This window comes from Manis pentadactyla, chromosome 2 (genome assembly GCF_030020395.1).
Source record: "Manis pentadactyla isolate mManPen7 chromosome 2, mManPen7.hap1, whole genome shotgun sequence".
NCBI classification, from domain to species: Eukaryota; Metazoa; Chordata; class Mammalia; order Pholidota; family Manidae; genus Manis; species Manis pentadactyla.
Window position 1 is genome coordinate 99,962,394 of NC_080020.1, and position 27,653 is coordinate 99,990,046.

General features: G+C 33.4%; 1 protein-coding gene across 12 annotated transcripts in view; it reads left to right on the forward strand.

The window, feature by feature from the left end:
* Positions 1-27,653, forward strand: part of SLC38A9 (solute carrier family 38 member 9) — an 86,342-nt gene that overhangs the window by 13,381 nt on the left and 45,308 nt on the right. For 3 of the 12 annotated variants that reach the window (XR_005027717.2, XM_036900323.2, XM_036900316.2), the window contains exons 2-7: positions 2,247-2,378; positions 21,245-21,377; positions 23,162-23,283; positions 23,421-23,484; positions 23,702-23,795; positions 25,272-25,442. Coding sequence is in view for 11 of the 12 variants with exons in the window: in XM_036900323.2 (XP_036756218.2) it covers positions 2,266-2,378; positions 21,245-21,377; positions 23,162-23,283; positions 23,421-23,484; positions 23,702-23,795; positions 25,272-25,442 (697 nt within the window). In the remaining variant the exon portion in view is untranslated. Of the gene's footprint in view, positions 1-2,244; positions 2,379-19,310; positions 19,396-21,116; positions 21,378-23,161; positions 23,284-23,420; positions 23,485-23,701; positions 23,796-25,271; positions 25,443-27,653 lie in introns of those variants that run through there. The other 9 variants (XM_036900337.2, XM_036900332.2, XM_036900338.2 and 6 more) reach the window with 8 other exon arrangements.

Sequence of the window (27,653 nt, forward strand, 5' to 3'; positions counted from 1 at the left end):
GAGAAAAAAACCAAATTTCAGTTTCAGACATGTAGGTTTGAGTTACACATCAATTATATCTCAATTTTTAAAAAGATATGCAATTGGATCCACAAGTCTGAAATTCAGGAGAGAAGTTTCAAGCTAGAAATATTAATGTGCAAGTTGTCATTAGATCAATAGAACTTTTTGCAATGATGTAAATGCTTTGTGTCTACACAATGCAGCGTGTTAGCCACTAGCCACAAGTGGCTATTGAGCACTTCATATGTGGCCAGTGTGACTCAGGTACTGAATTTTTTAAAATTTAATTTTAATTAATGTAAATTTAAGCACGTGTGATTAGTGGCTACTGTGTAACATAACTGATAGTATTAAAACCATGAGATTGGATAACATTACCTAGAAATTGAGGATATATAGAGAAAATGACTAAGATTGAACCTTGGGACTCTGAGATTTTAAGAAGTCTGGGAGACTGGGAGTAAACAGTAAAGGAGGCAGAGAAAGAGGGACCAAGGAGATGCAGAGAAAACCTGGAGACCTAGTGAATCTAGTTTATTAAGGAGGAGAGTGATCCCTAGTGGCAAATATTTCTAATAGGGCAAGTAGGTTAAAGACTGAGAAATGATGGCTGAGTTTACCAATGTGTAGGTTAGTGGGATTCTAACAAGAACAGTTTTCTGTGTAATGATGGGGAAGATAGCCTGATTAGCATAGGTTTAAGAAGAATGGGAGGATCTTGGCTATTTTATGCTGTTTGTCCTACTTTAATGTTTTTATCCATTCTTGCATTTTTTAGGTCAATTTAAAAAATCATTCTCTTTTTCCCATCTGTAAGATTTTAAGTTATGCAATGTTTTCTGTTACGTGAATTAAATAAAATTACAGCATGCATCTCATCAAAGTGTCATGTTGACCTGGATAGTATAAGGACTATAAGGACCTTAGAACACTTTAATTCCAAGACCCTCACTTGACTTTTTTCCCTTTGTTCTAGAATTTTAATTCTTTTTTTCCAACCCTATGATATATTGTTTAATTACTTCTGTTTGGATTCCTTAAATTTCTTGAATCTGCAGATTGTTATCTTTTATGAATTAAGGAATATTCTCAGGCATCATCTCTTCAAATATTACCTCTACCATCTCCTCTCTGCCTTTCTAACGACATTCATATCAGACCTCCTTCTATTTCCCATGCCCCCTGTTTCCACATTTTCTGTGTTTTTCTTTTTAACTCTCTGCTACATTCTGGATAGTTGCTTCTCATTTATCTTCTAGTTCATTAATGTTCTTTTCCACTCTTAAACCAATCCATTAAGTTTTAAATTTTGGCTATTTTATTACTATTTTGAGGCCTCACTCTTGTCCTTTTCAAACATAGTAGGTTAATTTTTTAGAATCTCTACTTTATCCCTTATTTATTAAACATAGGAATCCTAATAGCTTTATAATCTTATCCTGATAATCTGTATCATTGATGTTCTTATGGATCTATTTCTGCTGTTTATTCTGGTTCTCACTAATAATACTTTATTTCTTCCCATACTAGGTTATTTTTGACTGTGTACTGTTCGATGTCCTTGAAAGACTGTTAGCAGGTCTTTGAGACTTAAGATGAAGGTGTCTCCTCACAGAAAAGGCTTATTTTTGCTTCTGCCAGTACCTAAAAGTCCTACCAAGCAAGTTAACCTTAAAGTACATTAACAGCTTTAGTTGTTCTTTGACGACCTTGCAAATGCTCATGCAGTGCTGTTGATGGCATATAACACCTCCCCCTCCGCAGATGCATGCAAGCACACAGGCTATGGGGCAGTTTCAGAAAGACTTGTTTATAGTTCCCTTATGAGGAAGTGAGGCTCTTTTACTTCTTGTTAACCCCATATCTGATGGTAAAACTCTTTGTACACCTAGCTATGTTATAGGAAGTAGGAGAAGGGAAAGATGTTTTTAATTTTTTATCCAATATTTTTAGTTGTTTTCTGCAGGAAAATGAGTCCAAATCATCTAATCTGTTTATTACTGGAAATGGATTGCTCCACTTGTATTTTTTATTAAGCTGAAAAATAAACAATAATTCCATTTCAACTTAGCAAGTTTCTGATAAAATAAATATTTTAGACACATACCTCATTAAGGTATCATCAGCAAATTCCTGTATATTTCCTATTTCTAATGCATGGAAATGTATTACTTAACAGTAAGATAATTTTTAAACTTCAAATTATTTTTCTTTTCTGATTTATGTACTACTGTCTTCTTCAGTGCTTAGAGTCGGAGAAAAATGGCAAATATGGATAGTAATTCTGGGCATCTTCTCATCCCTGAGGTAGATCTTGAAATAAATCCTGGACCTATGAATATTCAATATGATTCATCAGATCTACGGTCCAAAAGGTAAGTGTTTAACATAAAACACTTATTTCACATTTAGGGTTTTTAATTATTAAAATAGAACTAACTACAACCAAACATATATATAACTTTAATTAGAAAATACCCAGTTTCTTATAGGATCTGTATGTTTGTATGTGGGAGGGAAGAAATATGAATACTATTTACTCATTCATATTTGACTTTTTTGACTAAATTCAGCACCTCTGTTGGGGAGGGCTTGAGGTAAGTTTTAAAAAGTAGGAAACATTCATATAATTCATTTAACCAATGGTTATTGATTACCTGCTTTGTGAATGGTAATATGCTAGGTGCTGGGGATGAAACAGTAAAAATAACACACAATCTTTACCTTTGTTTAGCTTAAATTCAGCACATAGCTTAAGACAATGGGAGCTTGAAATTTATTTCATTGCATACTTGGAAAACCCAAAAGAATACACTTAAAAATTATTATAAATAGTAAGAGAATTCAGTAAAGCAGCTGTTTACAGAACAGGCAAAAATAAATAGAATTTTAATGAGAAAATACAATGGAAGAAAAGATAAAATACATAGGAATAACCTTAAGAATGTGCAAAATCTATATGAGAGACACTTTAAAATACTGAGGGACCTAAAATAAGATTTAGAGTATTCCTTCTCATCTGAGATGCTGATTATGATTTGCACTGTTCTTTTTTAAATAGAACACTAAATAAACTTCTGCCAGTACTTCTGATGCAATAATCTCTTAGGACTTGAATTTTTTTTGTTTTTACTGAAAGAACTCTTGGACTTACTTGGTATTTTATCATGTATCTCTTGTGCAATTAGAAAAATGAAAATATAAACAAAATATATCAGTTGAGATAGTACTGACATTTACAATGTGATCTTCTGAACACTTTTTGTCTTGGAGTTATCAAAATCAGTGTTTTTTCCCCTACACAGAATTGTCCTTTGTGCCATGAAAAAAAACATTGATAATTTAGTATTTCTTGAAAGAATTTTATTCCAAATCACTGAGACTTTTCATATAGGTTTAATGGTTACACTTTCTTGATCTTAACCATAAGATGTCACAAAAGGTGTCCTAATACTATGACTCACATTTCTTTTTAAATGGTCCTTAAATCGTTTGATCATTGAAATGACCACGGATGACAGTTACCTGTCATGCCACCAGGAATGGTTACTTTCATGACTGCCACCTGGCTGACAGTGATCAAAAGATGATCTGGTTTATAAGATGGATTCACATTTTAGAAATGTTTAAATATGTATATTAGAGTTAGTAAAATATAGTATGTAAAGAAAAGGTATATTCTGCTCTCAGTGTGAAGACTCTAAAATAAAAAGTCATGCCCTTTAAATTTTAATCCATAAATTTAACCTAATCTCCCCCAACCAAAAATGCCAGCAGCCAATTCCAAAGTTTATATGGAATTTTATTTCTAAGCATTAATTCAGGTTGTTGAATGCAGTATTTTTTATAATAGCAAAAGATTTAAAACAACCAAAATGTCTTTTATTGCAGGACTGAATAAATAAATTATGGCACATTGCTACAATGGAATATTTTTCACCCATTAAAAAGAAAGAAGTGGCTTTATTACATATCAAAATGGAGCAAAGTCTTCAATTTATTTTGTTGAGTGAAAAAAGTGAAGGGCAGAGCAGTTTGTATAGTATACCACCATTTGAGTAAAAAATTAATAAATTACATACAATTCAATATATATGAATGACTAAGGGAATAAACAGGAAACTGTAAGAGTGGTGGCCTCCTCAGAGAGAAACAGTGCTTGAGGTGGAAGTGTGACAGATCCTGGGAGGTAAATACCCAACAACTATTCAACAGCTCCTATTCCTTACCAACAGAATCCTAATTTTCTTAAAGTGTGGCAGTAGGTTCCACTCCAGGAGATCAAGGAGGAGTGGATTAAACAAGTCTTGATAACCTGTTTCCATTTTCCAGACATGTAGTTTTTTAGTCTTTCCTGAAGCTGGAGGTGGCAATGTGAAAATTATCACACAAGAAATTTATCATTGTCATTTTTATGGTCATTTATGTGACTATCAGAGAAGATAATGAAATGAATCTGGTAATTTTTACTTGTGTATTCCAACATCAGTGAGTAGGAACTAATGAATGCTGATTGAATGCTCAGAATTTTCTTGAAACCTCTAAATCCTATGATAAATAACTGACCACTGTGACAACAGAACATAGGTCATTAAAGTGCATTCCATTGCAATAAGTTGACAGGACTTCAAACAGTTCTCTAAGAATTTGTTTAACCATGTAGGTTAAATGGAAATATATTTTCTATAATGAAACTTGTCAAAATGAGAGGGAATCAACTATTTACAATCATAGGAAGACTAACTAGGTAAGCATGCTTTAAGGAAGAAAAATATTTATAGGGACTTAGCACTATTGAATGTTAATTGGCTTGTGAAATAATTTCTGTTTAAAGAAACAGCCCCTAAAAAAGAAAAAAAAAAAAAAAAGAGAAGCACTTGATAAAATCCAATACCTTTTCATGACTGGGGAAAAGAAAAACACCTTTTAAGTAAAATAGAGAAGGAGACATCCTTAATTTTATAAAGTTTCCATCAGAAACCTACAGCAAATGTTATACTTAATGGTGAAGCATTAGAAGCATTTGGTTAAAGTCAGGATTGAGACAAACTGAGTTGATACTATTGTTATTATTAAACAAGCCTGGAGTACCTAGTCATTATACTAATAAGTATATTTCAACACAAAAAGAGACAAATGGCATTTTCGAGGATATGATTATATAGAACATCAAAGACCAGCACCTTAAAAAATGTGGCTTATGAAAGAGTTTAAAGGTAGTAAATTAGAAAATAAATATACAAAAAAACACAACAGCTTTCCTATACAACAGCAATAATAAATTAGGAAATAATAAAAAAGGGTATAATTTACATTACTAAAAACTATGAGGTACTTAAGAACAAATTATCAAAAAATATATAGGACTTAAGAAAACTATGAAACTTTAGAGAGAGACATTCAAATATTGAATATGTGGAGAAACAGTTTATATTTCTGGATGAAAAGACTCAGTATTAAAAAGATTAATTCTTCCCCAAATTAATCTCTCTTTGACATTTCAGCAGAAATTATTTGCAACTTAAGCAAAGAACAAAAGATTAATATCCATAATATATGAATGTCATCTTTTTGACATTTGAGCATTTTAGAATGCTGATTCTAAAATTTATCTGAAAGAGTAAATACACAAGAATAGCCAAGAACATTTTGAAATAAAAGAGTAATGAGAGAAGAACCTTCTATTATATGGAGATAAACAACAAAGATTTCAAAGATATAATAATAATAAATGTGGTATTAATGTAGGAATAACCAAATGGTAAGGAAACAGAGTCCTGAAGTATATCCTGTATAAATAGGAACTTAGTTTATAATAATGATGGCAACTGTAATTTGTGGGGAAAAATGGTGTTAGGACAACTGGCTATCAGTTTTAGGGGGAAGAAGGTATATCACAATGTGCACAAACATGCCAGATGGTTTAAAGATCTAAACACTTTTAAAACCTATAAATTATTAGAAAACAAATAACGAAAAAATTTTTTTGATGTTCAGTCAGGGTAGGACTTTTAAGGAAAGCCCCAATCCTAAAGCCATGAAGAAAAGATTAACAGACCCTAGATAAACAAATTTATCTTATAAATAAATGATTAACAGATAAATACTTAAAACTTGGTATAACTAAAGAAACCATAAACAACGTTAAAAGGCAGCCAACTGAGAGAAGTTATTTACAACTTAAGCAAAGAACAAAAGATTAATATCCATAATATATAAAGAACTCTAACAAAAACCCTATAAATTAACAACTAAAAACATGTAAACCCAATGGAAATTGACAGTAAAATTGAATCAATTCATTGAAGGAAAAAATAAAACATTAGTAAACATAAAGTGACACTATCTACTAGTAACCTAGAAAATAGATATCAAAACAATGAAGTATGTTATTTTTGTCAACTGGTTTTAAAAAGCATTAAAATTGCTAATTGTTAGTGTTGACAAAAGAGTAGGATAAAGAGGTCTCTAAAAGGAATTCAAGTTGATCAAGTCGGAGGGTAGGAGTGAAGACTGATGCCATTTTGAAGTGAGAGCAAAATGCCCACATATGTGCAGAAAAATACATCTTTAAAGATACTTAGAATTGCAAAGGAAATGGAAGCAACCTAAATTCCCCTCAATATAGGATAGTTGAATAATTTTGAAAAAAAGAAACAGACTCTTATTATTTGATGAGAAAAAAGTAGGAGCGCCTTAAAACATTGTTATTTCTATTAAAATAGGGGTTACTTCACTTAATTTTTTTATTAAGGTGTTATTGATACATACTCTTATGCTTTACTTTGTATACATAAATAAAACTCAGACACACTGAGGGAAAAGTTACCTTCATTAGAAAACCAGCTTAGACAACTACTTCCAAAACTTCAGTCATTTTAGAGTCACTGTATGACTGGTGATATTACATCACCACTTGTGCAATATTTTATTTTAAGGTAATTTTTTTTATTTTAATTTTTAAAATTAAGGTTAATTTGGCCTCATCTTCACATTTGTGAAGTGATTATTTGAAGTATTATTTATACTTTATTCTAATATGCATTGCAAAAAATACCAAATACTTAGAATAGCATTCATCCTGTGCTATCTAAAATCATCTTAGATATATCCACACTTTGGGAAACTGCCTGGCTGTCAGCGTATAGAAAACAGCATTTGATAATTTTAGATTGCTTATCCTCAGGTTCCCTTGTTATTCTCTTCCACTAGGTGGCAATCAAAATCTTGTATCAGTTCAAATGTAAGAATTTTAAAACTCCTTTGGACTGATAGTGTGCTAGGTCTCCTTATCCTTTTGGTGAAACGGGAGTCTCATTAGTCTTAGATGGAGGAAACGCATCTCATAATCATTTGGATCACTTGAGGAACTTTTGCAAACTCTATGTGTCCACTTTTCCCTCTGCACACCTCCCCTCCCCCATCAGTTTTTTACCTGGTTTGGGGTGGAGTGAGGAATGTGGGTGGAGGGACAGAAGAGTTCAGAAATCTATGATCTATGTGACATGTTCCATTGGCAATTACTGATCTAAGAGATTGTTTTCCTGCTTTTTCCCACCCTTTCTGGTAACTAAAGATAGAGCTGGTATTCAGGATTACTTCATTCTGTGCTGCTGCTCTGGGATTATGCCCTTTGGGAGTTGACCATCCCAGCCAGCCTGAAACCAGATTGTGAAGCGGTTAATTTGTCTTTGAGTCTTCCTATTTCAGTTATCCTTTACCTCTGTTTCTTCTATTTTTCCCAGGGCCTGAGGCTTTCATGCTCCTCTGTATGTCCAGTGTTCCCCAGCGCAGGAATTCACTCTCAGTTCTTTCTTAGGCAGTGCTTTGTAGACCATACTTCTCTTCCACCCCTTATTCACCAGTAGTTACCTGTCCTTCCTTTTTCTCAATACCATTTCTTTAAACAAAGTGCTTTTTTTTTTTTCTCACTTTTGGTGAACAAGTCATTTTCAACATTCTTTTTATTTTTTCAAAATGAAAACTTTGCTTTCTGGAAAAAGGTATGTTTCTAAGTGTTATGAAGTAAAGAGTAAACATGCTCCTTTCTTTTCATCCAATTACCCAGTTTCTGATTATTTTTCCAGAAATTTTCTATGTACATGTAAATATATGCAGTCACATAGGTATATAAATTATACATACATATTACATAGATATCTTTAAAATTTTAAAACTGGGATCATTATATAATCTTGCTTAGCAGTTTGCTTTTTTTACTTAATATTTTGGAACTCTGTCCATGTCAGTTCGTATAAAACCCCACTCAATCTTTTTTTTTTTTTAAAGGTTTCACATGAAAAACATTGTGGTTACTACAGCCACCGATATCAAGTTTCCCCCACACCCTATTGCAGTCACTGTCTATCAGTGTAGTAAGTGCCACAGAGTCACTAGTCTTCTCTGTGCTATACTGCCTTCCCTGTGGCCCCACACACACCATGTGTACTAATCATAATACCCCTGAATCCCCTCTCCCTCTCTCCCCACCCACCCTCCCCCACACCTCACCTCCCCATCCCCTTTGGTAACAGCTAGTCTGTTCTTGGAGTCTGTGAGTCTACTGCTGGTTTGTTCCTTCAGTTTTGCTTAATTGTTATATTCCACAAATGAGGGAAATCATTTGGTACTTGTCTTTCTCCACCTGGCTTATTTCACTACCTGCCCTGATCTTGTAGAGCTGTTGTGTCTGTGTGGTATTACATTGGTAAACAATCTGATATGTCAGAGACAGTCTGTTACCTTTCCATGACTATTTGCATTTTAATATGGAGAATCCTAGAACTATAAAATCCTAACCTAATGGTTAGATTTTTCTAACTGATAACATTTCAAATGCTCTTGTAAGCCAGTGGGGTAAAGGTAGACATTTAAAATAGGCAGCATTTCTGGTGCCCTTCAAACTCACCATAGTATAGCCCCTGATTTTTTAGGATGTCTGCTAATCTGCACATCTGTAAGCTGGCCTCTCTCTCTCTCTCATCTGTCAATAATGCTATCATTGAATAGTGGCCTGACCTGACTCTTTTTTGGTACTTATGGTCCCTAAGAGAGAGAGGGAATAACAGAACAAAATGAGGAGTTTATCTATTGATGTGTGAGGGTAGATCCTGGCCTAATAACGGGGACTTAAAGTGATTATTGAGGCTTGGTAGTTTCATAGTCGAGGATTATACAAATGTATAACAAAAGAGAGAAAAGTAGTTTTCCCAGGAGGGTTAGTTTCCAGAGCTGCATAAATTACATTTTGAGGAACTTGTTTCTAAAATTGGTTATGGTGATGGTTGCACAATTACATGAATTTACTAAAAAGTACTGAATTGAACATTTTAAATGGATGAAGTTTATATTATGTGAATTTTATCTTGATAAATCTGTTATTTAAAAAAAGAGAGCATGGGGGACTTCTGCTTATGTCAAAGGCAGATTAGGGAATTTATTACCAAACAGCTTGCTGAGAATAACTAGAAAAGCTGACAAGCTTTTTTAGAGATCTACTTGAAAACATGGGAAAACTAATGTGACAATGATGAATAATGAGATCAAGAAGAAGGTGACACTCAAAGGCACATCTAGTATTTCTTCAAAGGTATCTACCAATTCTAGTTTATTAGTTGAGAAGCTAATAAACTGAGCAGAGCTTTTGGCAGCCTTACAAAGCTACAGGGGGGGAAATTGGAGTCAAGAGCCCACTAGGAATAGCCCCAGGCAAATATTGGGTCAGAAACCTTAAGGGCTCCAAGTCTAGAAATATGTGTCAACTTGAAATAGAATGGCCTTCTTACAAGGACTAAAGATCAACTTTAACTCATCTCTACCGCTGAAACTGGATTAAGGTAATCTAGGATTGCTAAGTGTCTCAAGTTAGCTCCCCAAAACAAATGTAAACCCTTTCTAAAGAAAATAATATTATTCTAGGCTTCAAATTATTTATATAACTTTCCATATACTGGATTTTCATAAGTACAGTGTCAGGTTCTTGAACAAAAAATAGCTAGACTTAAGAGGAGACAAGACAGCATGACTATAAATAAGAAACTAAATACAAAATGGAGACTGACAGGTGATCCAGATAATGGAGTTAATCAGGAACAGACTTAAAGAACTATGTTTGATATGTTCAAGGAAATTGAAATAAAATTGAAAATTTTGGCACTGGCCAAAAATATAAAAAAGAACCAAATTTACAGAAAATGTTGAATAAAGAGAATCAAATGGAAATTCTGTAACTAAAATTCACAGTAACCTAAGGTGAAAAATCACTGACAATAACAAATGTTGTCAAGGATATGGAACAATGGGAATGCTCATACAGTACTAGAGAGAGTATAAGTACAATCCTTTGGAAAAGAGTATAATTATCTACTAACATTGAGGAGACAGTAAGTTTGTAATTGACAGAAATGTGTGCACATTGTACCAAGAGACATGTATAAGAATATGGATTACAACTTTTTTTGTAAAACTCCAAGCTGGAAAAAATCCATCAACAGAAATTATTAAATCAATTGTCATACAGTTGACCCTTGAATAACATGGGTTTGAGCTGTACAGGTCCACTTATATGTGGAATTTTTTCAATAAATATATTGGAAAAAAATTGGGAGATTTCCGACAATTTAGGAAAACATTTTCTTTAGCTTGCTTTGTTTTAAAAATATAGCATAGACTATATATATATATATATATATATATATATATATATATATATATATATATATATATATATATATATGTACACACATACACACACAGAATATGTGTTAATCAACTATTTGTGTTATGGGTAAGACTTTCACTAGGCTATTGGCAGTTAAGGCTTTGAGGAGTCAAAAGTTATACACAGATTTTGTATATAACAGGTATTGGCACCTCAAACCTCCACCTTGTTCAAGATTCAACTATATTTTCATGTAATGAAATATCACAGTTATGAAAAATGAACAAACTATAGCTACACACAAGAATGTGGATGAATCTCACAAAGATAATGTTAGCAAAATAAGGTAGATAGAAAGTATAATTCCACTTTATGTAGAGTTCAAAAGCAATGGAAACTAATTGTATGTGTGTATGCATGCCTGCATGCATGTATGTGGGTCTGCACTCATTTGGAAATACACTGAAATGTTAACTGATTGTTTCTAATAGATGGTTTTTATTTTTTATCACTTCTATATTCAGTATAGACAATGTGATATTTTTATAATGTGAAGAAAGTTATTAATGTACATATAATTTGAGATAAAAATATATACAAATGAAAACCCCATTTTCTTACAAACTTCATTTAAATCACCTGTGCTTACACAGGATGATACAAATTATCTTTTTGTCTACTTAGGAGAGCTTTTTTTTATTTTTTTGTAGATAATTATTTTTTATTGAAGGGTAGTTGACACACAGTATTATATTACATTAGTTTCAGGTGTACAACACAGTTATTCAACATTTATATACATGATAATTCTAGGTACCAGCTATCACCATACCAAGTTGTTACAATATTTTGACTATATTCCTTATGCTATACATTACATCCCGGTTACTTATTTATTTTACAATTGGAAGTGTGTACTTTTTTTGTGTGTGTGAGGGCATCTCTCATATTTATTGATCAAATGGTTGTTAACAACAATAAAATTCTGTATAGGGGAGTCAATGCTTAATGCACAATCATTAATCCACCCCAAGCCTAATTTTCATCAGTCTCCAATCTTCTGAAGCATAACAAACAAGTTCTTACATGGAAAACAAATTCTTACATAGTGAATAAGTTACATGGTGAACAATACAAGGTCAGTCATCACAGAAACTTTTGGTTTTGCTCATGTATTATGAACTATAAACAGTCAGTTCAAATATGAATACTCATTTGATTTTTATACTTGATTTATATGTGGATACCACATTTCAGGAGAGCTTTTTTTATGTCCCAAAAAACCCCTGTATTAGGATTTTTCAACATTAAGAATTCTTTCTAAACATTTTAAACAAAATATTACTTAAATGTATATTTTAATAATGTTTTAAGCTGTTTACAATTATAACTTTTAAGTAATGCTGATTAACAGCTTTCTCTACATGCCATATTTATGCCATATTTTTATATCCTTCTAAGAGCCTCAAAAGTATAATTATTAGAATAAATGACATGGGCACATAATGCTCTTGATACATACATCCAAACTGTTTTCTAGAAAGGTTGTGCCACCTTACATCCTACTAGAAATGTGTGAAAGTTCCTATTTCAAAATCCCTTTCCTAGCATTAGCATTATTTTCTTTTTTTCTAAAATATTTCTTACATTTTGCTTGTGAAATATTCCTATATATAAAAGCTAGTTGATAGGAGCTAGTTGCAGAGCAGACTGCACATTGGAATCTTGTCTTTATCCATCTGTCCTGTTACTGTGGGACTGGTGTACTGAGTAACGTGCCATACAACCAACAACAGGTTCTGGCCAGGCTCCCACAGTGTTTGCCATCCGGGTTGTCACCTGAATGACCAGTTGGTGTAGATCATTTGTTGCTAATGTCTTTCCAGTGGCAAAGCAGCACTCAACCCACCTGCCTTTCTTGAGAGCCAAGATGAAGATGTCTAAGGCTTTGTGGGTAATACCCCTTTCTTGAGTTATGGAAGAGGAATAAGAAAGAGCCTCTTCTTCCTTGGTTGTCTGTTTAAACAGTAGCTTTGTGTGTGCGTGTTTTCAATTTCCAGATAACTGAATAAAGATGACAAAACAATTTTAGTATTCACTTAATGAATCCCATGTATATGTTAAAAGTAAGATTCCCCTCACTAAATCTTACTGAATTCTTTACCTTTTTTATTACTTGCACAGTTTTTAAGGAAAGGAAATTTTAGTTAAAATGCTAACCTGACATTTTTATTCTTCTCCACTGTTTTTTTTAAAAATGAGGAATAGCTAGGTTCTGAAATGAGGTATTTTATTTCTTTTCCAGAAATTCTTTTCGTAGATACGTGTAAGGAAGAGTAATAATTGACATGACATTGCAGGCTGAAGCCTACCCTTTATTTATAATTAAGACAGGCTCTTTCTTTCAAAATGCTATGTTGATAATACTCTTAATTTATTTCACTTAAGTGAAACAATTCTTGGTTTGTTCTGGCATCCTCAAAAAGTGGATAAAAGGAGGAGCTATTTGGAGAACTGTGCCCTCTTGGGAATTTTTCCTACATTCCTAATCTTCCTTTTATCGAAGCCACTTACCATGCCCCATTTGGGACTGATTTTTCTAGATAGCAGATAGGATGGAATGGTGATGGTGGTGTTATGCTTTTATATTGACTTAGAGAACAACTGAAGAACTGTTCTGTTGGTATTTACTTACAGAAGCTGCTAGCACCTTAACTTGGTTGAAATGTTTCTAGTGTTTATATAATTCTTTTAGCCTCATTACAGGGCTGATGCTGAAAATAAAACAAGCCAGAAAAAGCTTACATTTCTGTTACTGATCACTTTGTAGCCATAAAAGAAGAGATTGTTTTTAGGACAGTAGAATTAAAACAGTTTATGGATTTTTTTAAATGAAAATTTGAAACATGAATTGCATTGAAGAATTTTGAAATCCATTCTTAGCAGAATCTGTATTTAATTAAGATATATGAGCCTGAGAATTAATTTTTCAGGTTAACTGCTTTGTCCATATGTTGTTGAGAAAGATGTTTACTTACATTCTAAGTAACAGCTTAAAATTCTAAAATACAGAATCCATAACCCTTAGCAAGGTGTTTATTAACATATACTTTTTTCATCATACCACCTTATCACTTAAAAATAATCACAATCTAAAAAATTTGGAGCTGCTTATATTTATGTATGTGTATTCTTTTGCAAATTACATATATGTACATCTACTTACAAACATTCTAAAAAAGAAAATCTTAAAATTATAAGATGAAATTACTTGACTCAGATAACTCTAAATTTTCTTATTTTACGTTAAAACATCACTTTATGTTATCAATAACAATTGAATATGCTTTGTTATTTTTTAAATTCTGTAACAGTTTACTGGTCATTCAAAGTGATTTGAAGTTCATTTCAGTCTTATTCAACAACTATGTGGAAGTTTTTGTTGAAATTTGCCTGGTAAATTTTCAGCCTCCTTGATATCATTCAGTTCCTATATTTAGTGATTGCAAAAATAGGATCGGATCCTATTTTTGAAGTCCAAAATACTACTGTTTTTGTTGGTTTAATGCTGTTAATTTGGAAACAACCAGTAGCTTTGTTCACCTTTCCTGGTTCTCATTCCAATTTATCCCCCAATATCTTCTCCCCATCATTCCTGACATCCTCCTAGCTCCTTTGCCACTCATTTCCAGCATTCACTCCCAAACACACACACACACACACACACCCAGGAGAAGGAGAAAAAAAGCATTGATTTAGAAAATGTTTTCATAAGGTAACTAGTGTCTCTGCTTTGGGGGTAGTGGGATGGGGGCGGAGTTAACAAAACCATCCTTCCCATGTTCACTGGGCAAGAAATCAAAACTGCTACAACCCACTAGCTTCTGGCCAGAGTATAGTTGCTGCCTAGCTGGTCTGAAAGTGCCATTGGAGGGGCACTAAATACCTAAGGATGGTCCTGAATTCTTTCTGAACCAATACCAGAGATGTCAGTTTGGAAGGTACTCTGGGCTAAAGGATGCCAAGGGGCAAAAAGCATGAGATAACGGTCAGTCAGATCTAATAATTTACATTAGAATTATAACTTTTTAATGTTTTTATAAATTAATGTTTTATATGATACTTTATAATGTTTGCAAATGCCTATGTGTGAAATATGTTGAATGTTTAATTTCATTAACTTTTAAACATTAATGCAAATACTGATGTTAATACTTATATTACATGGGGTAAATACCAAGATACTAGTGTTGTCATTTGCTTCATTATTACTTAGACTTTTATGTTTAATAACGGATTCAAAGACCATGTACATTCCTTGGAAGTTTTTAAAGGTTAGAAAAATTTGAATCCATGTATATATGATTGCAGATAATGAGTTTCTGCTGCTGACAGATATTATTTTCAACAGTAAATAATGTAACAGTGGAAACATTTTAAAATATCCATTATCAGAATATTCTCTGTGTAATGTGAGTTTTTTAAACAGCAACACCTCATTCATTGCTAAATTATCATCTTTGCCTTGAAGAGAGAGAGATTAAGTGTGTAGGAACATTTTGGTTTTTAATACCTGGTGTGTACCTATGCAGCATACTGTTGACAGCTATATGTCATCATAGAAGAGGTCAACAAATTTGGAACAGTTGTCTTTTTGTAAAAGGAAAGCAGGTAACATATTTAAGTTTGTCAAATGTTTAAGGTATTTTGCCACGATATAACCAGCAAATTTCCATATGGTACCAAAAAAGTTTGATTCCTCTTGATCTCATTACTAAATTTTGAAAGAATGTATTAAGATCCAGTTAAAAAAATTTTTTTAATTACATGCTGTATCAAATGTACAGAAGAGTGCATAATACATATGTATAATTTAAAAAATAATTTTAAAGCCAATACCCACCCAGCCAGCACCAAGGTCAAGCAAGAACTACTAACACCTGAGAAGTTTCCCAAATGTCCTTCACTAAACACGTTCTGCTTCCTCCCCAGAGCAACCACTCCTAACATTTGTGTAATCATTTCCTTACCTTTAAACAAATCGTTGTATCTCTAAATACTGAATTCAGTTTTACCTGTTTTTATACTTCTTTGTAAATGGGATGATGGTCTATTGTTTTGTGATTTTTGTTCAACATCGTAATTTTCACCTAAGTTGAGTATAACTAGTTCTTTAATGTCAGTGGTTTCTAGTAATCTGTGAGTATCTGCAGTTTATCTATTCTGTTTTTGAGCATTTGTAATGTTTCAAGAGTGCAGGTCTTCATACTCCTATAGATATTATTGTATGAATCTCTTGGCACACATGTGCAAGAACTTTTCTAGGATATATATGCCTAGGAGTGGTCTTGCTTGGTAGTAGTGTATGTATATATTCAGCTTAACTAGATAGCGCCAAACTATTTTCCACAGGGGTTATTCTGATCTACATTTCTCCTGTAGTGTGTAGTTTCCACTGCTCTGCCTCCTATTAGTGCTTGTTATTGTCAGATATTTAAATTTTAGCCATTCTGGTGAACATATAATGGTATCTTACGTTTTTTGCAAGAGAATGAGGTTGGCAAAATGTTATTAGTGATTCCTGGTTGTGTAATAATAGGTGCTTTGTATATATATTTATGCTCTTTATACTTTCTAAAGTATGTACAGTTACCCCTTCAGCTACCATTCTATTTCTCATTCCTTTTTACAGAAAACTCCTTGTAAGAATTATTTATAGCAGTTACCATACCCAGTTTTTCTCTTGAACCCAGTTCAGATAGGCTTTTGCCCTTTCCGTGTCACTGAAGCTGCTCACATCAGAATCACCAGTGCTTACTTCATTGCTCAGTCCTCATCCCATCTGACTCAGCAGTAGCACCTGACACTGTCATTCTCTACTTCTGAAAACAGCCTTTGTTTGGCTTGAGGATTCTACACTACACTGATTTTCATACAGGTTGTTTCTTCTCATTTTATATAGCATTTAATACTTTGATTACTCCATCATTTCTCCCCCAAGTTTTTATTTAAAAAATTTTATACCCACAGAAATGTTGAATTATACCCATGACTTTTTATTATCTTTTTTCCTGACTATTAAAGTCATACAAGTTTTGATGATTTACTATTGTTGTATAAGGTGTCAGTCATTGGGGAACCTGAGTGAAGTGTATGTGAGAACTCTGTACTGTTTGTCCAACTTCTTTGTGAGTCTAAAATTATCTCGAAATAAACTTTTCTTAAAGCAGTACACTGTATTTTTCACCATATTTTGTTGAGCTCCTACAATATACCAGATACTACTCTAGGCCCTGGAAGTATAGTAGTGACCAAACTGACAAAAATCCCTGCTCTCATAGAGCTTATATTGCCTGGAAGTGACCAACAATAAATAAAAAGTATTGTGTTATATAGTTTAAATGCTAAGGAGAAAAATGTAAATAAGAGAAGGTGAAATGACAAGAGTAGAGAAGAGGGGTTGAGATTTTAGAGAGGCTGACAAGGGTAGTCAAATACCTCAGTGAGAAAGGGGCATTTGAGGAAAGACTTGAAGGAAAATAAGCAAGCCATGCAGACGTTTCGGGGAATGACCTTCAGAGCCTTTGTTTTTGCCTGAAGTTAGTAACAAAAGTCCTGGAGTAGGAGTGTGCTAGTAGTATTTCTGGAATGGTAGGAAGGCTAGTATTACTAGTAGAGTAGTGAAGTCCAAGAGACAGGTGGGGAGCAATGTGTGGCCTAGAGCAGTTTGATATGTGAATCGTGTTCAGGCTGGAGATAATAGTTTGAGTGCCGTCAGCATGTACATAATATTTAAATTTGTGTGAATAGATTAGTCCACCAAGAGACTGTGTGTAAATAGAGAAGATAAATGTCTGAATTAAGTTCTGGTGTTTCATGTTGCAGGGTATAGAGTGAATCAGCATAGGAGACTGAAAGGGTAGGTTCTTCCCTATAGGACTATGTCCCTTGTTGGCATGTGAGGTCCTCCATGCACTGGTCCAGATTTACCTCCTCTCTTACCACTTCTCTTCCTAATGCTTATAGGTTTTAAACATACATCATATTCTCTCTCCTGGTTCTTTCTATGTGCTTTTCCATTTGGTGAATGCTATTTCTTTTATCCTTTCCCTGATACCTGACTAACTCTATCTTTTAGGATTCACCTCAGCTATAACTTCCTTACTGGTCTGTCAGACATGGCTTAGCTTCCCATTCTGTGGGATCCCACAGAACTGCACACACATGCATCACACAGCTGTGCACTCTCTTCTCCTCTCATTGTTGCTCACAAGCACTCTTGTTTTCTGTTTTTCTCTCTGGATTGGAATTGCTTGCTTACCTGTCTCCTCCAGTAGATTATGCTCTTTGAGTTTCTATATCCTTTTCATTGTTTAATGTTTAGCACAATGCTTATACTCAATGGGCATTTACATGATATTTAATAAATTTGAGAACAAATATAAATTAACTAGCTATAATAGAAGAGCCTTATGGAGGCTCAACCTTTGGAGACAGTGAAGAAAGTTGGAATAAAGAGCAGCAGGAGTTTTGTGAAAGAGGATGTTATATTGGCACCCAAGGAAGTGAGAAACAGGTCAGGAATCTAGAGGTTACCAATATTTTTCTCGTAGCAGCAAGAAATTTCTAGGTATAATGGCTTGATTAAATTCTTTTCTGTCTATTGAAAAGCAGTCCGGCAGACATACAGTGTTTTACCAAACTAGTAAAAACAAGTACAGTGGGTTTATTTTGAATGTTTTTTTGCATGAGATTTTCTTTTCTTTTTTTTTTTGTGAGGGCATATCTCATATTTATTGATCAAATGGTTGTTAACAACAATAAAATTCTGTATAGGGGAGTCAATGCTCAATGCACAATCATCAATCCACCCCAAGCCTAATTTTCGTCAGTCTGCATGAGATTTTCTTGATACTTGAGTCCCTATTTATTTTTTGACAAACTACCCCAATCTGTCAGGTGTTTTAGTCCTTTAGCTTTCATAAAGGTGCAAAGAAAGGGACAACTTCAAGTCAAAGGTCTTCATATGAGTACAAACCTTCCTAAGAGGCATGGAATTGTTATTAAACTTCAGAGAAGTACAACTGGTCCGTAGAAGGGTGGATACAGATTTAAAAGCCAAAAATTTTTAAGGAATTTAAGGAGTGGAACCTAAAAAGGTGTTAGGTAGAAATAAGGTTTCGCTGTTTATAAGTGTATTAAATAAAAATATGGGGGTTGAGTCATATCTTAAAATAGTTTTAGAATTTTGCTGAATGTTAAAAGCATTGTTTTCTGTAGCATGAAGATAAATATGTATAAGGGGAGACAAATATAACTTTTTCTACATGAAATGTCATAACTTATTTTCAGCATGGCACAGTTGAGCTACATTTCAAATGGGAAGTCACATTGAAACTGTTCAAAAGAAAAAGCTAAAGCTGAAAAGTATTTTGAATTATTCTGAGTATTGTCTCTGAGTAACATTAATATTTAAAGTGTTTTGAGATCCAACTAAAGTTCAGTTTAGAAATATAATTTATATTTTTTACTCTCTCCAGATGAAACTTTAAGCATATGTTTCTAATAATTCAGTTAAAATATGCTGAGTTGCATATTTTTAAAGAGAATCTGTTTTGAAAAGATTCCAAAATATGTGTTTGAACAGGCACTCAGCATCTCGATGAAAACTGTTGGAAAAGAAAAACCTTCAGAATCTTTCTGCTCTCAGAGTACCCAAGCCAACTAAACTGGTACAGTTAACACTTCTGTAAGAGGCCAGGAGCCAAGAAATGTAGCACTTCCTGGACTGCTTTTCGGCAGGCCTTCAAACCAACTTAGTTGTTGATATTATTACCATTGAATTTTCAGAGCAAAGAGCTGCAAGTAGAACATGTACATCCCTTTCTATCAATATCATACTAGTCTCTTTTAGTAATCCAAATAGCCTCAATCTCTGCTCTGTATAGTCATGAAAGCTGTAGTTCCTTCTTGAGTTTTATGGGCTATCATTCTTGCAAAACAAGAAGGGAATGAATGCCCTGTAGAGTCCGACCCCAAGTATGATTAAACTGTCTCCCAGACACAAATATTTTTAAGTTGTTTATTAGTACTACTGAGTGTCACAGTAGTTGTGTAAGTTATATAGAGTACCATAATGTTTTCAAAGGATTGGCAGTTATCTCAGACCACCAACTTTACAAGGAGAGATAGTTTATTCAACCTCTTGATTCTCATTTTCATTGTGTCCCCTTGAGATTTATTGATACCACTTAGTTGAGTTAGCAATTATGGGCTCAGTGTGTATATAGTATGTCATGTTGATTTCTGTATTCAAATATTTGCTCTAGTCAGTGCTCTACTTAGACATTTATTGGATTGAGCTAGAAAGTACCCACCATACTTAGGTGCTATAGTGGAGAATACATAAGAGAAAAATTAAAAGATTATGTTTACTAGATACAAGACTAAATTCAACGTCTATACTATATATACTTTAACATCACTGAGTTAGTTGGTGCAGGAGCAGAAATTAAAAGTACAATCACTTGGTTTTTCAGGTTCTTCCCACAAGATTAGATTAACTGTCTCCAGAAATGATTACCATACTTTGATTTAGACTTCTAAGTTTCTTTCAGAACTGTAAGTGTAGAGGGAGTTATGTGGAACCAATGATAAATGTCCTGGGTGTTTTTTTTTCCCCTCTTCATTATTTGGATCTGTGCATAATCTGAAATAAATTATATACAGTTTGGGGCATAGTGTCGTTTGTGACTTCAGAGGATCTGAGAATCAGCAGAGGAATGCAGTCCTTCCATGCAGCTCTGCCCGTCTTTCCATTTTGGATAGTGTATTGCTGGAAGTTTATAAGGCAAATACAAGGAGTTTCAGTAAGGAACTAAAGGAGTTAATGACTGAAATGATTGAGAAGCAGAATCTGCAGTTGATTGGGATGTAATTACGAGAAGGAAACATACACATAAATAATACCATAATAGGTTATGTTACTGAAATTCAGGAAAAGTAGAATGAGGCAAAATATCTCTCGTGTCTTGATGTTCCATTTGATAATACTTCAGATAAGTTTCACAAGGAAGATGGTTGAGATTACTAATCTTTAGTTCATGAACCAAGAAATAAGAATTCTGTTTCTCATAGGAAATAACTTTTGCCCATAAAGGAGTAGTAGAGACTCCTTAGTAGAGGAACATTTTTATCTGTAATTTCTCTGATTTAGTGCCAAAAGCTCTTTGAAAGAATATTCAAAGCTGTATCTAAGTTTCATTGTTGAAAAGTGACAGCTGCTATATTTCTTTTTAATAACTGATTGAAGCTCTTTCTGTTATGTCTCTTCTACCACTAAATTCCTTCACATTAAAGAAGCGTTTTTAAAGTAATGGTATTATGAGACAAAAGCTTTATTCTGTGGATTGGATAATACTTCTTTTGTGACATTTTCTTTTCCCACCAAAAGTGAGAAGTAAATGCCTTGCGTTGGTACATCCCATTTCTAATGGAGGACAAGAAGTTATTTTCTTCAGTGGCTGACTTCCAGAATTTCTGGCTGAACATTCTTTGTCAAGTGTGTATTCCCTTCTCTAGGCCTTTCTATATAGAGCCCACAAACATCGTTAATGTGAATGATGTCATTCAGAGAGTTAGTGACCACGCCTCGGCCATGAACAAGAGGATTCATTACTACAGCCGGCTCTCCGCTCCTGCAGACAAGGCCCTGGTAAGGGGCAAAGCATTGCTAAATTGTCTAAGGTTAAGTTGGACAGTGAACAGCATTAAGCCAGGGCAACTCCCAGTGGTTGAACTCTTTGCTGGCCAGATTCCAAGGACAGCATCATGGAAAGTCAAGATAGTAATTAATACATGTCCTGCATCTCAGTCTAGTTCATTCTTATTTAGCCTGGCATACAGAGAGACTTGCTGGATTAAATTCTGCTAATATCCAATCTTAAGAGCTCTGAGGAGGAGAAACTACTTTTGGAGTAGTTTAGGTCATTGATAATATAAATAATAACAGGTTCTAGTTAGTCTGTTCAGTTTTTAAGTTTGAAACTGCAAGGGGAAAATGTTTTTAGTTTTCTACAGGAGTAGAAAACTGAAATACATACATACATATGTAATATTTTCCAATTTAGCAATGTCCTTTTATAGACCAAAGCAAAGGTTAAAGAGCAGATACTAAATATTTTAGGCTTTGTAAGCCACATACTGTTTCATATACTTAATTTTTTTATAATCATTAAAAAATAATACAGACCATTCTTAGCAGAGGGGATGTAAAAAATCATGTTGTAGGTCAGATTTGGCTCGTAGGCCATAGTTTGACTTGATCTTCTGAAATGTGTATTGTTATTTTAGGATCAAAAATATATATTGTAAGTAATTTAGTTGCTTTATAAGAAGTGCCATGCCACATATGATGTATTCAGAAACTTGAAAGCTTGAATAAAAATGGAAATAACCCTAGGAGAAAAAAATGATTTTGTTATAGGTAATAATAAAAAGGGAGAAGGGAACCAACATTCTTTAGATGTTTACCAAGGGGCAAGGATTGGGCTACTCACTTGAACACAGATATATTATTTTAAGCCATGTAAAGTGTTAAATGTCCTTTTGTATAGCCAAAGTAAGGATTTCTGAAATGTTCTGGGTGGGATGACTTTTTTCTCCATTTTTTAACTTTTTCCTCCCCTAGGCCTTTATATCAGTAGTTGCAGTAAAGTCTTACTTCCATAACAAAATTGTCTAAGCCCTCTGGGGAGCAGAAGTAAGCCAGTATCTCCGGGTCTAGTTTAGACCTCAGAGACGCTCTTCTCACGGTGGTAATTACATTCACCATATTATCAAGTCCTCCCCACACCCCATTGCAGTCACTGTCCATCAGTGTGGTAAGATGCCACAGAGTCACTACTTGTCTTCTCTGTGCTGCACAGTCTTCCCCATGACCCCCCCCCCATTACCATGTACTAATCATAATGCCCCTCAATCCCCTTCTCCCTCTCTCCCCATCTACCCTCTCCTACCCCTCCCCTTTGGTAACCGCTAGTGCCTTCTTGGTGACTCCTCAATTTTTTATAGTTTGGGTTCCCTATCTGCCTCTTTGCTAAAACCACCATCACATAGGATTTCAGTGACTACTTGAGTCTTAAAATTCCCCTCACTTAGGCCCAAGTCTCCTCCATCTAGAATTCCTTAACCCAGTCTTTGCTGGGTCTTCCTCCTTTCTCATAAAAAACAAGGAAAAAATATTTTGACAGTTGCATATTCTAGGAGTTCAGTCTCATTTCAAATGAACAGTTTATTGTTTATAGTTTTTAATTAAACTGCTTCTTTAGATTTTCTACATTTGAAAAAGAATTTTTATATTCATAAATCAGGGGTGGATACTGTTTATTTGCTCATGATATTTAGAAATGTGTCTAGGGCCAGGTACTCTGATGTGTAGAAAATATCCTGTTCTGCACATTTACTAGTTCAAACATTTCTCTTTCTGTTTTTTGTCAGATTGCCCCAGATCATGTAGTTCCAGCTCCAGATGAGTGCTATGTGTATAGTCCATTGGGTTCTGCTTATAAACTTAAAAGTTACAGTGAAGGATATGGTAAAAATACCAGCTTAGTAACCATGTGAGTAAAATTATTTTCTGGAACATAACTTAAACTATCTGTACATAAAAAAGTACTGATTATTTTAATTTTTGTCTTAATTAAATGTTTGACAAGTCAAACTCTATATTTCTACTGCTATTACTCTCTGTTTTCAGTTTTATGATTTGGAATACCATGATGGGAACATCTATACTAAGTATTCCTTGGGGCATAAAACAGGTAATACAATTTTTCAGTGCATTTCTAGCCTGAATTTTTTTCTCTTTACAAGTTTTGCAGTGGAAGTATTAATAAATCTATTTAAATTCATTAAAGTAAATAGATGATTATATTACACTTTACATTAGTTGTCAGGTTTAGGATAACATAATAGGTTGCATATGAATTTATCCTAACACAATGATATATGTTGTTCTTTATTTTTATTTTTAAACAGGCTGGATTTACAACTGGAATATGTGTCATCATGCTGATGGGCTTTTTAACACTTTATTGTTGCTTCAGAGTAGTGAAATCACGAGCTATGATATGTAAGCATTTACCACAGTGAACATAAAGTCTTGATGTGGGTATTAATAAGTATTTCCTGTTGAGGTAGATCACTAGTGTGTACATGCCCCATGTGTGTTAACTATTTTGTGCCTAGGAATTTACTTCTCTAATTCATAGCATTTATAGCTGACTGATAATATTCATGAATTAGTGGCTACCTTTGAAATTCAGAGAGGCTGGGAGTTCTTTGCAGAATTCATTCACTTTGGTGCTAATTTCCTCACAAGAATAATTTTAAAAGTGATATTTTTAAAATAAGGTCTTTCAGTGACTGCAGTGGAGGGTGTGGGGGGGGACTTGATAATATGGGTGAATATTGTAACCACAATGTTGCCCATGTGAAACCTTCATAAGATTGTATATCAATGATACCTTAATAAAAACAAAATAAAATAAGGTCTTTGCTAGAACTAACTTAACAATTCTCTGGTTCTTATCTGATTCTTAATGGCAACTTATTTTTACCTATCTCTACCAAAAGATCTAAATGTTACAATCCCTTAAAAGTAGAAATTGCTGCTAAAAAAATAACAAAAATGTGAGAAATGTGAGTATTGTGTCCTTTGTAGTGAATTCTCAAAATTATACCAAAACATTACTTCCACTCATCTGTATAAATTCTGGATCAGGGAAATAGCTTTTTACATTGTTTTAAAGTAGTTTAGAACTTTTAAATAGAGATACATTATTTCACTGAATCTTAGCAAGTATGAATCAACAGACAAGGCTTTGCCTCCATTTATTTTCTGTGTCTGCTAAACAAGGGTGTATTTTTTCTTGGTCATATTATTTATTCATCCCTTTCTCAGTTTTCCATGAGTCCCTTGGTGCTCTTATAGGTCTGCTAAATTCTTTATATCATGTAGACATTAGCCCTTTATCTGTTATTTCTTGTCAATTTTTTTCCCATTCAGTATTTAAATGGCTTTTGTATTATATTTGTTTATATCTGCCTATCTTTTCTATTGTAATTTCTGTTTCCTCAATTGATAGAAAAAGATGACCTTTCAGGTGTTATTTTTACATTGTCTTCTAATGTTCCTGTAATTTTTAAATTCTTAGCTCAATTGTCTGAAATTAAGTTGGCATGGGTTATAAAGCATGACTCAAGAAAACTTTCTTCCATGTTATTTGTATGCCAAATATTTGATGTCTTTGTTCCCTTACTGATGATTTTGTTTAAACTTATAGACACTTGCTTTTATTAATCACAAAATTTTATGACACCATAATCTATTTCTCAGGTTATCTATGCTAATTCATAGACTTACTTTTTTAAATATGTTTGTTCTGTTTTAATTTCTGTTATTTCATAATATAGTATAATATCTGGTGGTGAAAATACCCATAATCTTCTTACTAAATATTTTAAGTTTATTTGGAGAACACAAATTGTAAATATGGAATATATAATTAACATCTAATTTTATACTTTCTCTTTTGTTTTGGTCCAGCATCAGTAGATACCACTACCTGGGAATATTCGGATGTCTGCAAATACTATTTTGGTTCCTTTGGGCAGTGGTCAAGCCTCCTTTTCTCCTTGGTGTCTCTCATTGGAGCAATGATAGTTTATTGGGTGCTTATGTCTAACTTTCTTTTTAATACTGGAAAGTTTATTTTTAGTAAGTATCGATACCACATGCTTCAACACAGTTGCTTTCAGATACAATAACTGCTGTAATGTTTTAGCTTCAGCCTTTAAGTTCTGGACTGGGGATAAATGAAGTAAAAAGTAATACCTGCAATTCTGGAAAATATACTTGATTCAGTTTGTTTTCTGTTGTTATGACCTCAAATATATTGTGTATGTTCATTTCCAAAAGCTTAATGTTTAGTAAATAATACTCCTTCAAATTCTCTAATTGATATAAAATATTTCTAAGTTCCAGCAGATGTTTTAAGTGTTATTTCAATCTTTACCACAAAATTTTAGTGTAACAGAAAAGTTTGATGTTCGTTGGTGTTTATTGCTAAAGAATTTGATGTGAAGAGTCTCAAGGAAATAAATTTCAAAAACTTATTTTCAAATATCAGGATTGGAAATTAGGATATAGTAGAATAATGGAATTTTTGTTGTAAATATATTATTACCATACCACAGAATTGTAATTTGCCCAAATTGGCACTTTAATTCTAAAGGAAAACTTAGAAATTCAGACCAAAAACATTTTACAATATTTTTAATTAGATAAAGTTCATTCTATATGTAATAAGTTTCCAAATTTTTTTGACTGATGACTGGTAGATCTCTGTTTACTATAGGTTTAGCTGGCCTTAAATAAACCCTATATACTTAAAATCTAGATTTACATGAGAACTAAATTTCAAAATAAATTCTGACATAATTACAACAGCTGATTTCCCTAAGAGCTTTTGAGGGGGAAGTGAGTGAGATGGATAAATTCTACTTTTATTTTAAACAATAAAATTAACATTTTAATTGCTTTATTACCAGATATTTTTATTGTGTGAAAAATTATGAAATATTTGAAACTAAAAAAAAATGTAGAGGCTAATGTAAATACCAGGGTACCCACAATTAGTTTTCATGGCTTAGTATTTTGCCATATTTACATTAGTTCTTTATTCTTATAGATACAATTGAAGCCCCGGGTGTACTCCTCCTCAACTTCATTTTCCTTCTTTCCTGAATTTGTTACAAAATTTGGTACATGCACATTTTGTCCTTTTCCTATACAGGTGTATAAGTATTCTTTTGCATGTTTTTAGTCTGTATGAATGCTTTTTCAACTTGCTTTTTGTCTGTCATCTTCTGCATTAATACAGAGTTCTGCTTTATTTTAACTGCTCTATTCCATCATATGAATGTACCATTAATTCTTTATCCATTCTCTTCTTAGTGGACATTTCATTTGTTTTCAGTTACTTTGCTATTACAAACAAGGCTTTATTAAACGTCCTTGTCTGTTTCCTGTGCATATGGGAGAGTTTCTTCAAACTATATACCTGTAAGACAAATTTCTAGATCTTAGCATATTCAAATTTTTACCTTTACTAAAAGTTAACGAAATTTTTCTGTATTATTCTTGTATGAGTTACACTCCTGCCAACAGTTTATGAGAGTTCCCCTTGTGTCACATCCTTACCCACATTTGCTTTTAACAGACTTAAATTTTTTTATTACAGGTTAAGGTACTTAAAATAAAATGCACAAATTTTACTGGACAGCTCAATGAATTTTGACATGTGTCTACACTTATAAAACCATCATCCAAATCAGGATATCTAACATGCTCACTAATTTTTTTTTTCCCTTTCACCTATTTCATCCGTCTCCCCACTCCCATCCTCCATGGCAACCACCAATCTGTTGTCTGTGTCTGTGAGCCTATTTCAGGATTTTTTGTTTGTTGTTTGTTTTGTTTTTTGATTCCAAAGTAAAGTGAAATCATATTGTCTATTTGTCATTGTCTGACTTACTTCATTTAGCATAGTACTCTTTAGGGCCATTTATGTTGCTGCAAATGGCAAGATTTCATTCTTTTTTTGGTCAAGTGACATTCCATTGTATATACATACTATATCTTTCTGATCCAGTCATTTAAGGACATTTATGTTGCTTCTGTGTTTTGGCTATTGTAAATAATGCTGTGATAAACGTATGAGTGGAAATATCATTTCAAATTACCAATTTTGTTTTCTTTGGGTAAATTCCCAGAAATGGAATTGCTAAGTTGTATGGTATTTCTATTTTTAGTTTTTTGAGGAACCTCCATACTGCTTTCACAGTGGTTGCACCAATTTACATTCCCACTGGCAGGTTAGGAGGGTTCCCTTTTTTCTATATCCTCCCCAACACTTGTTATTTCTTG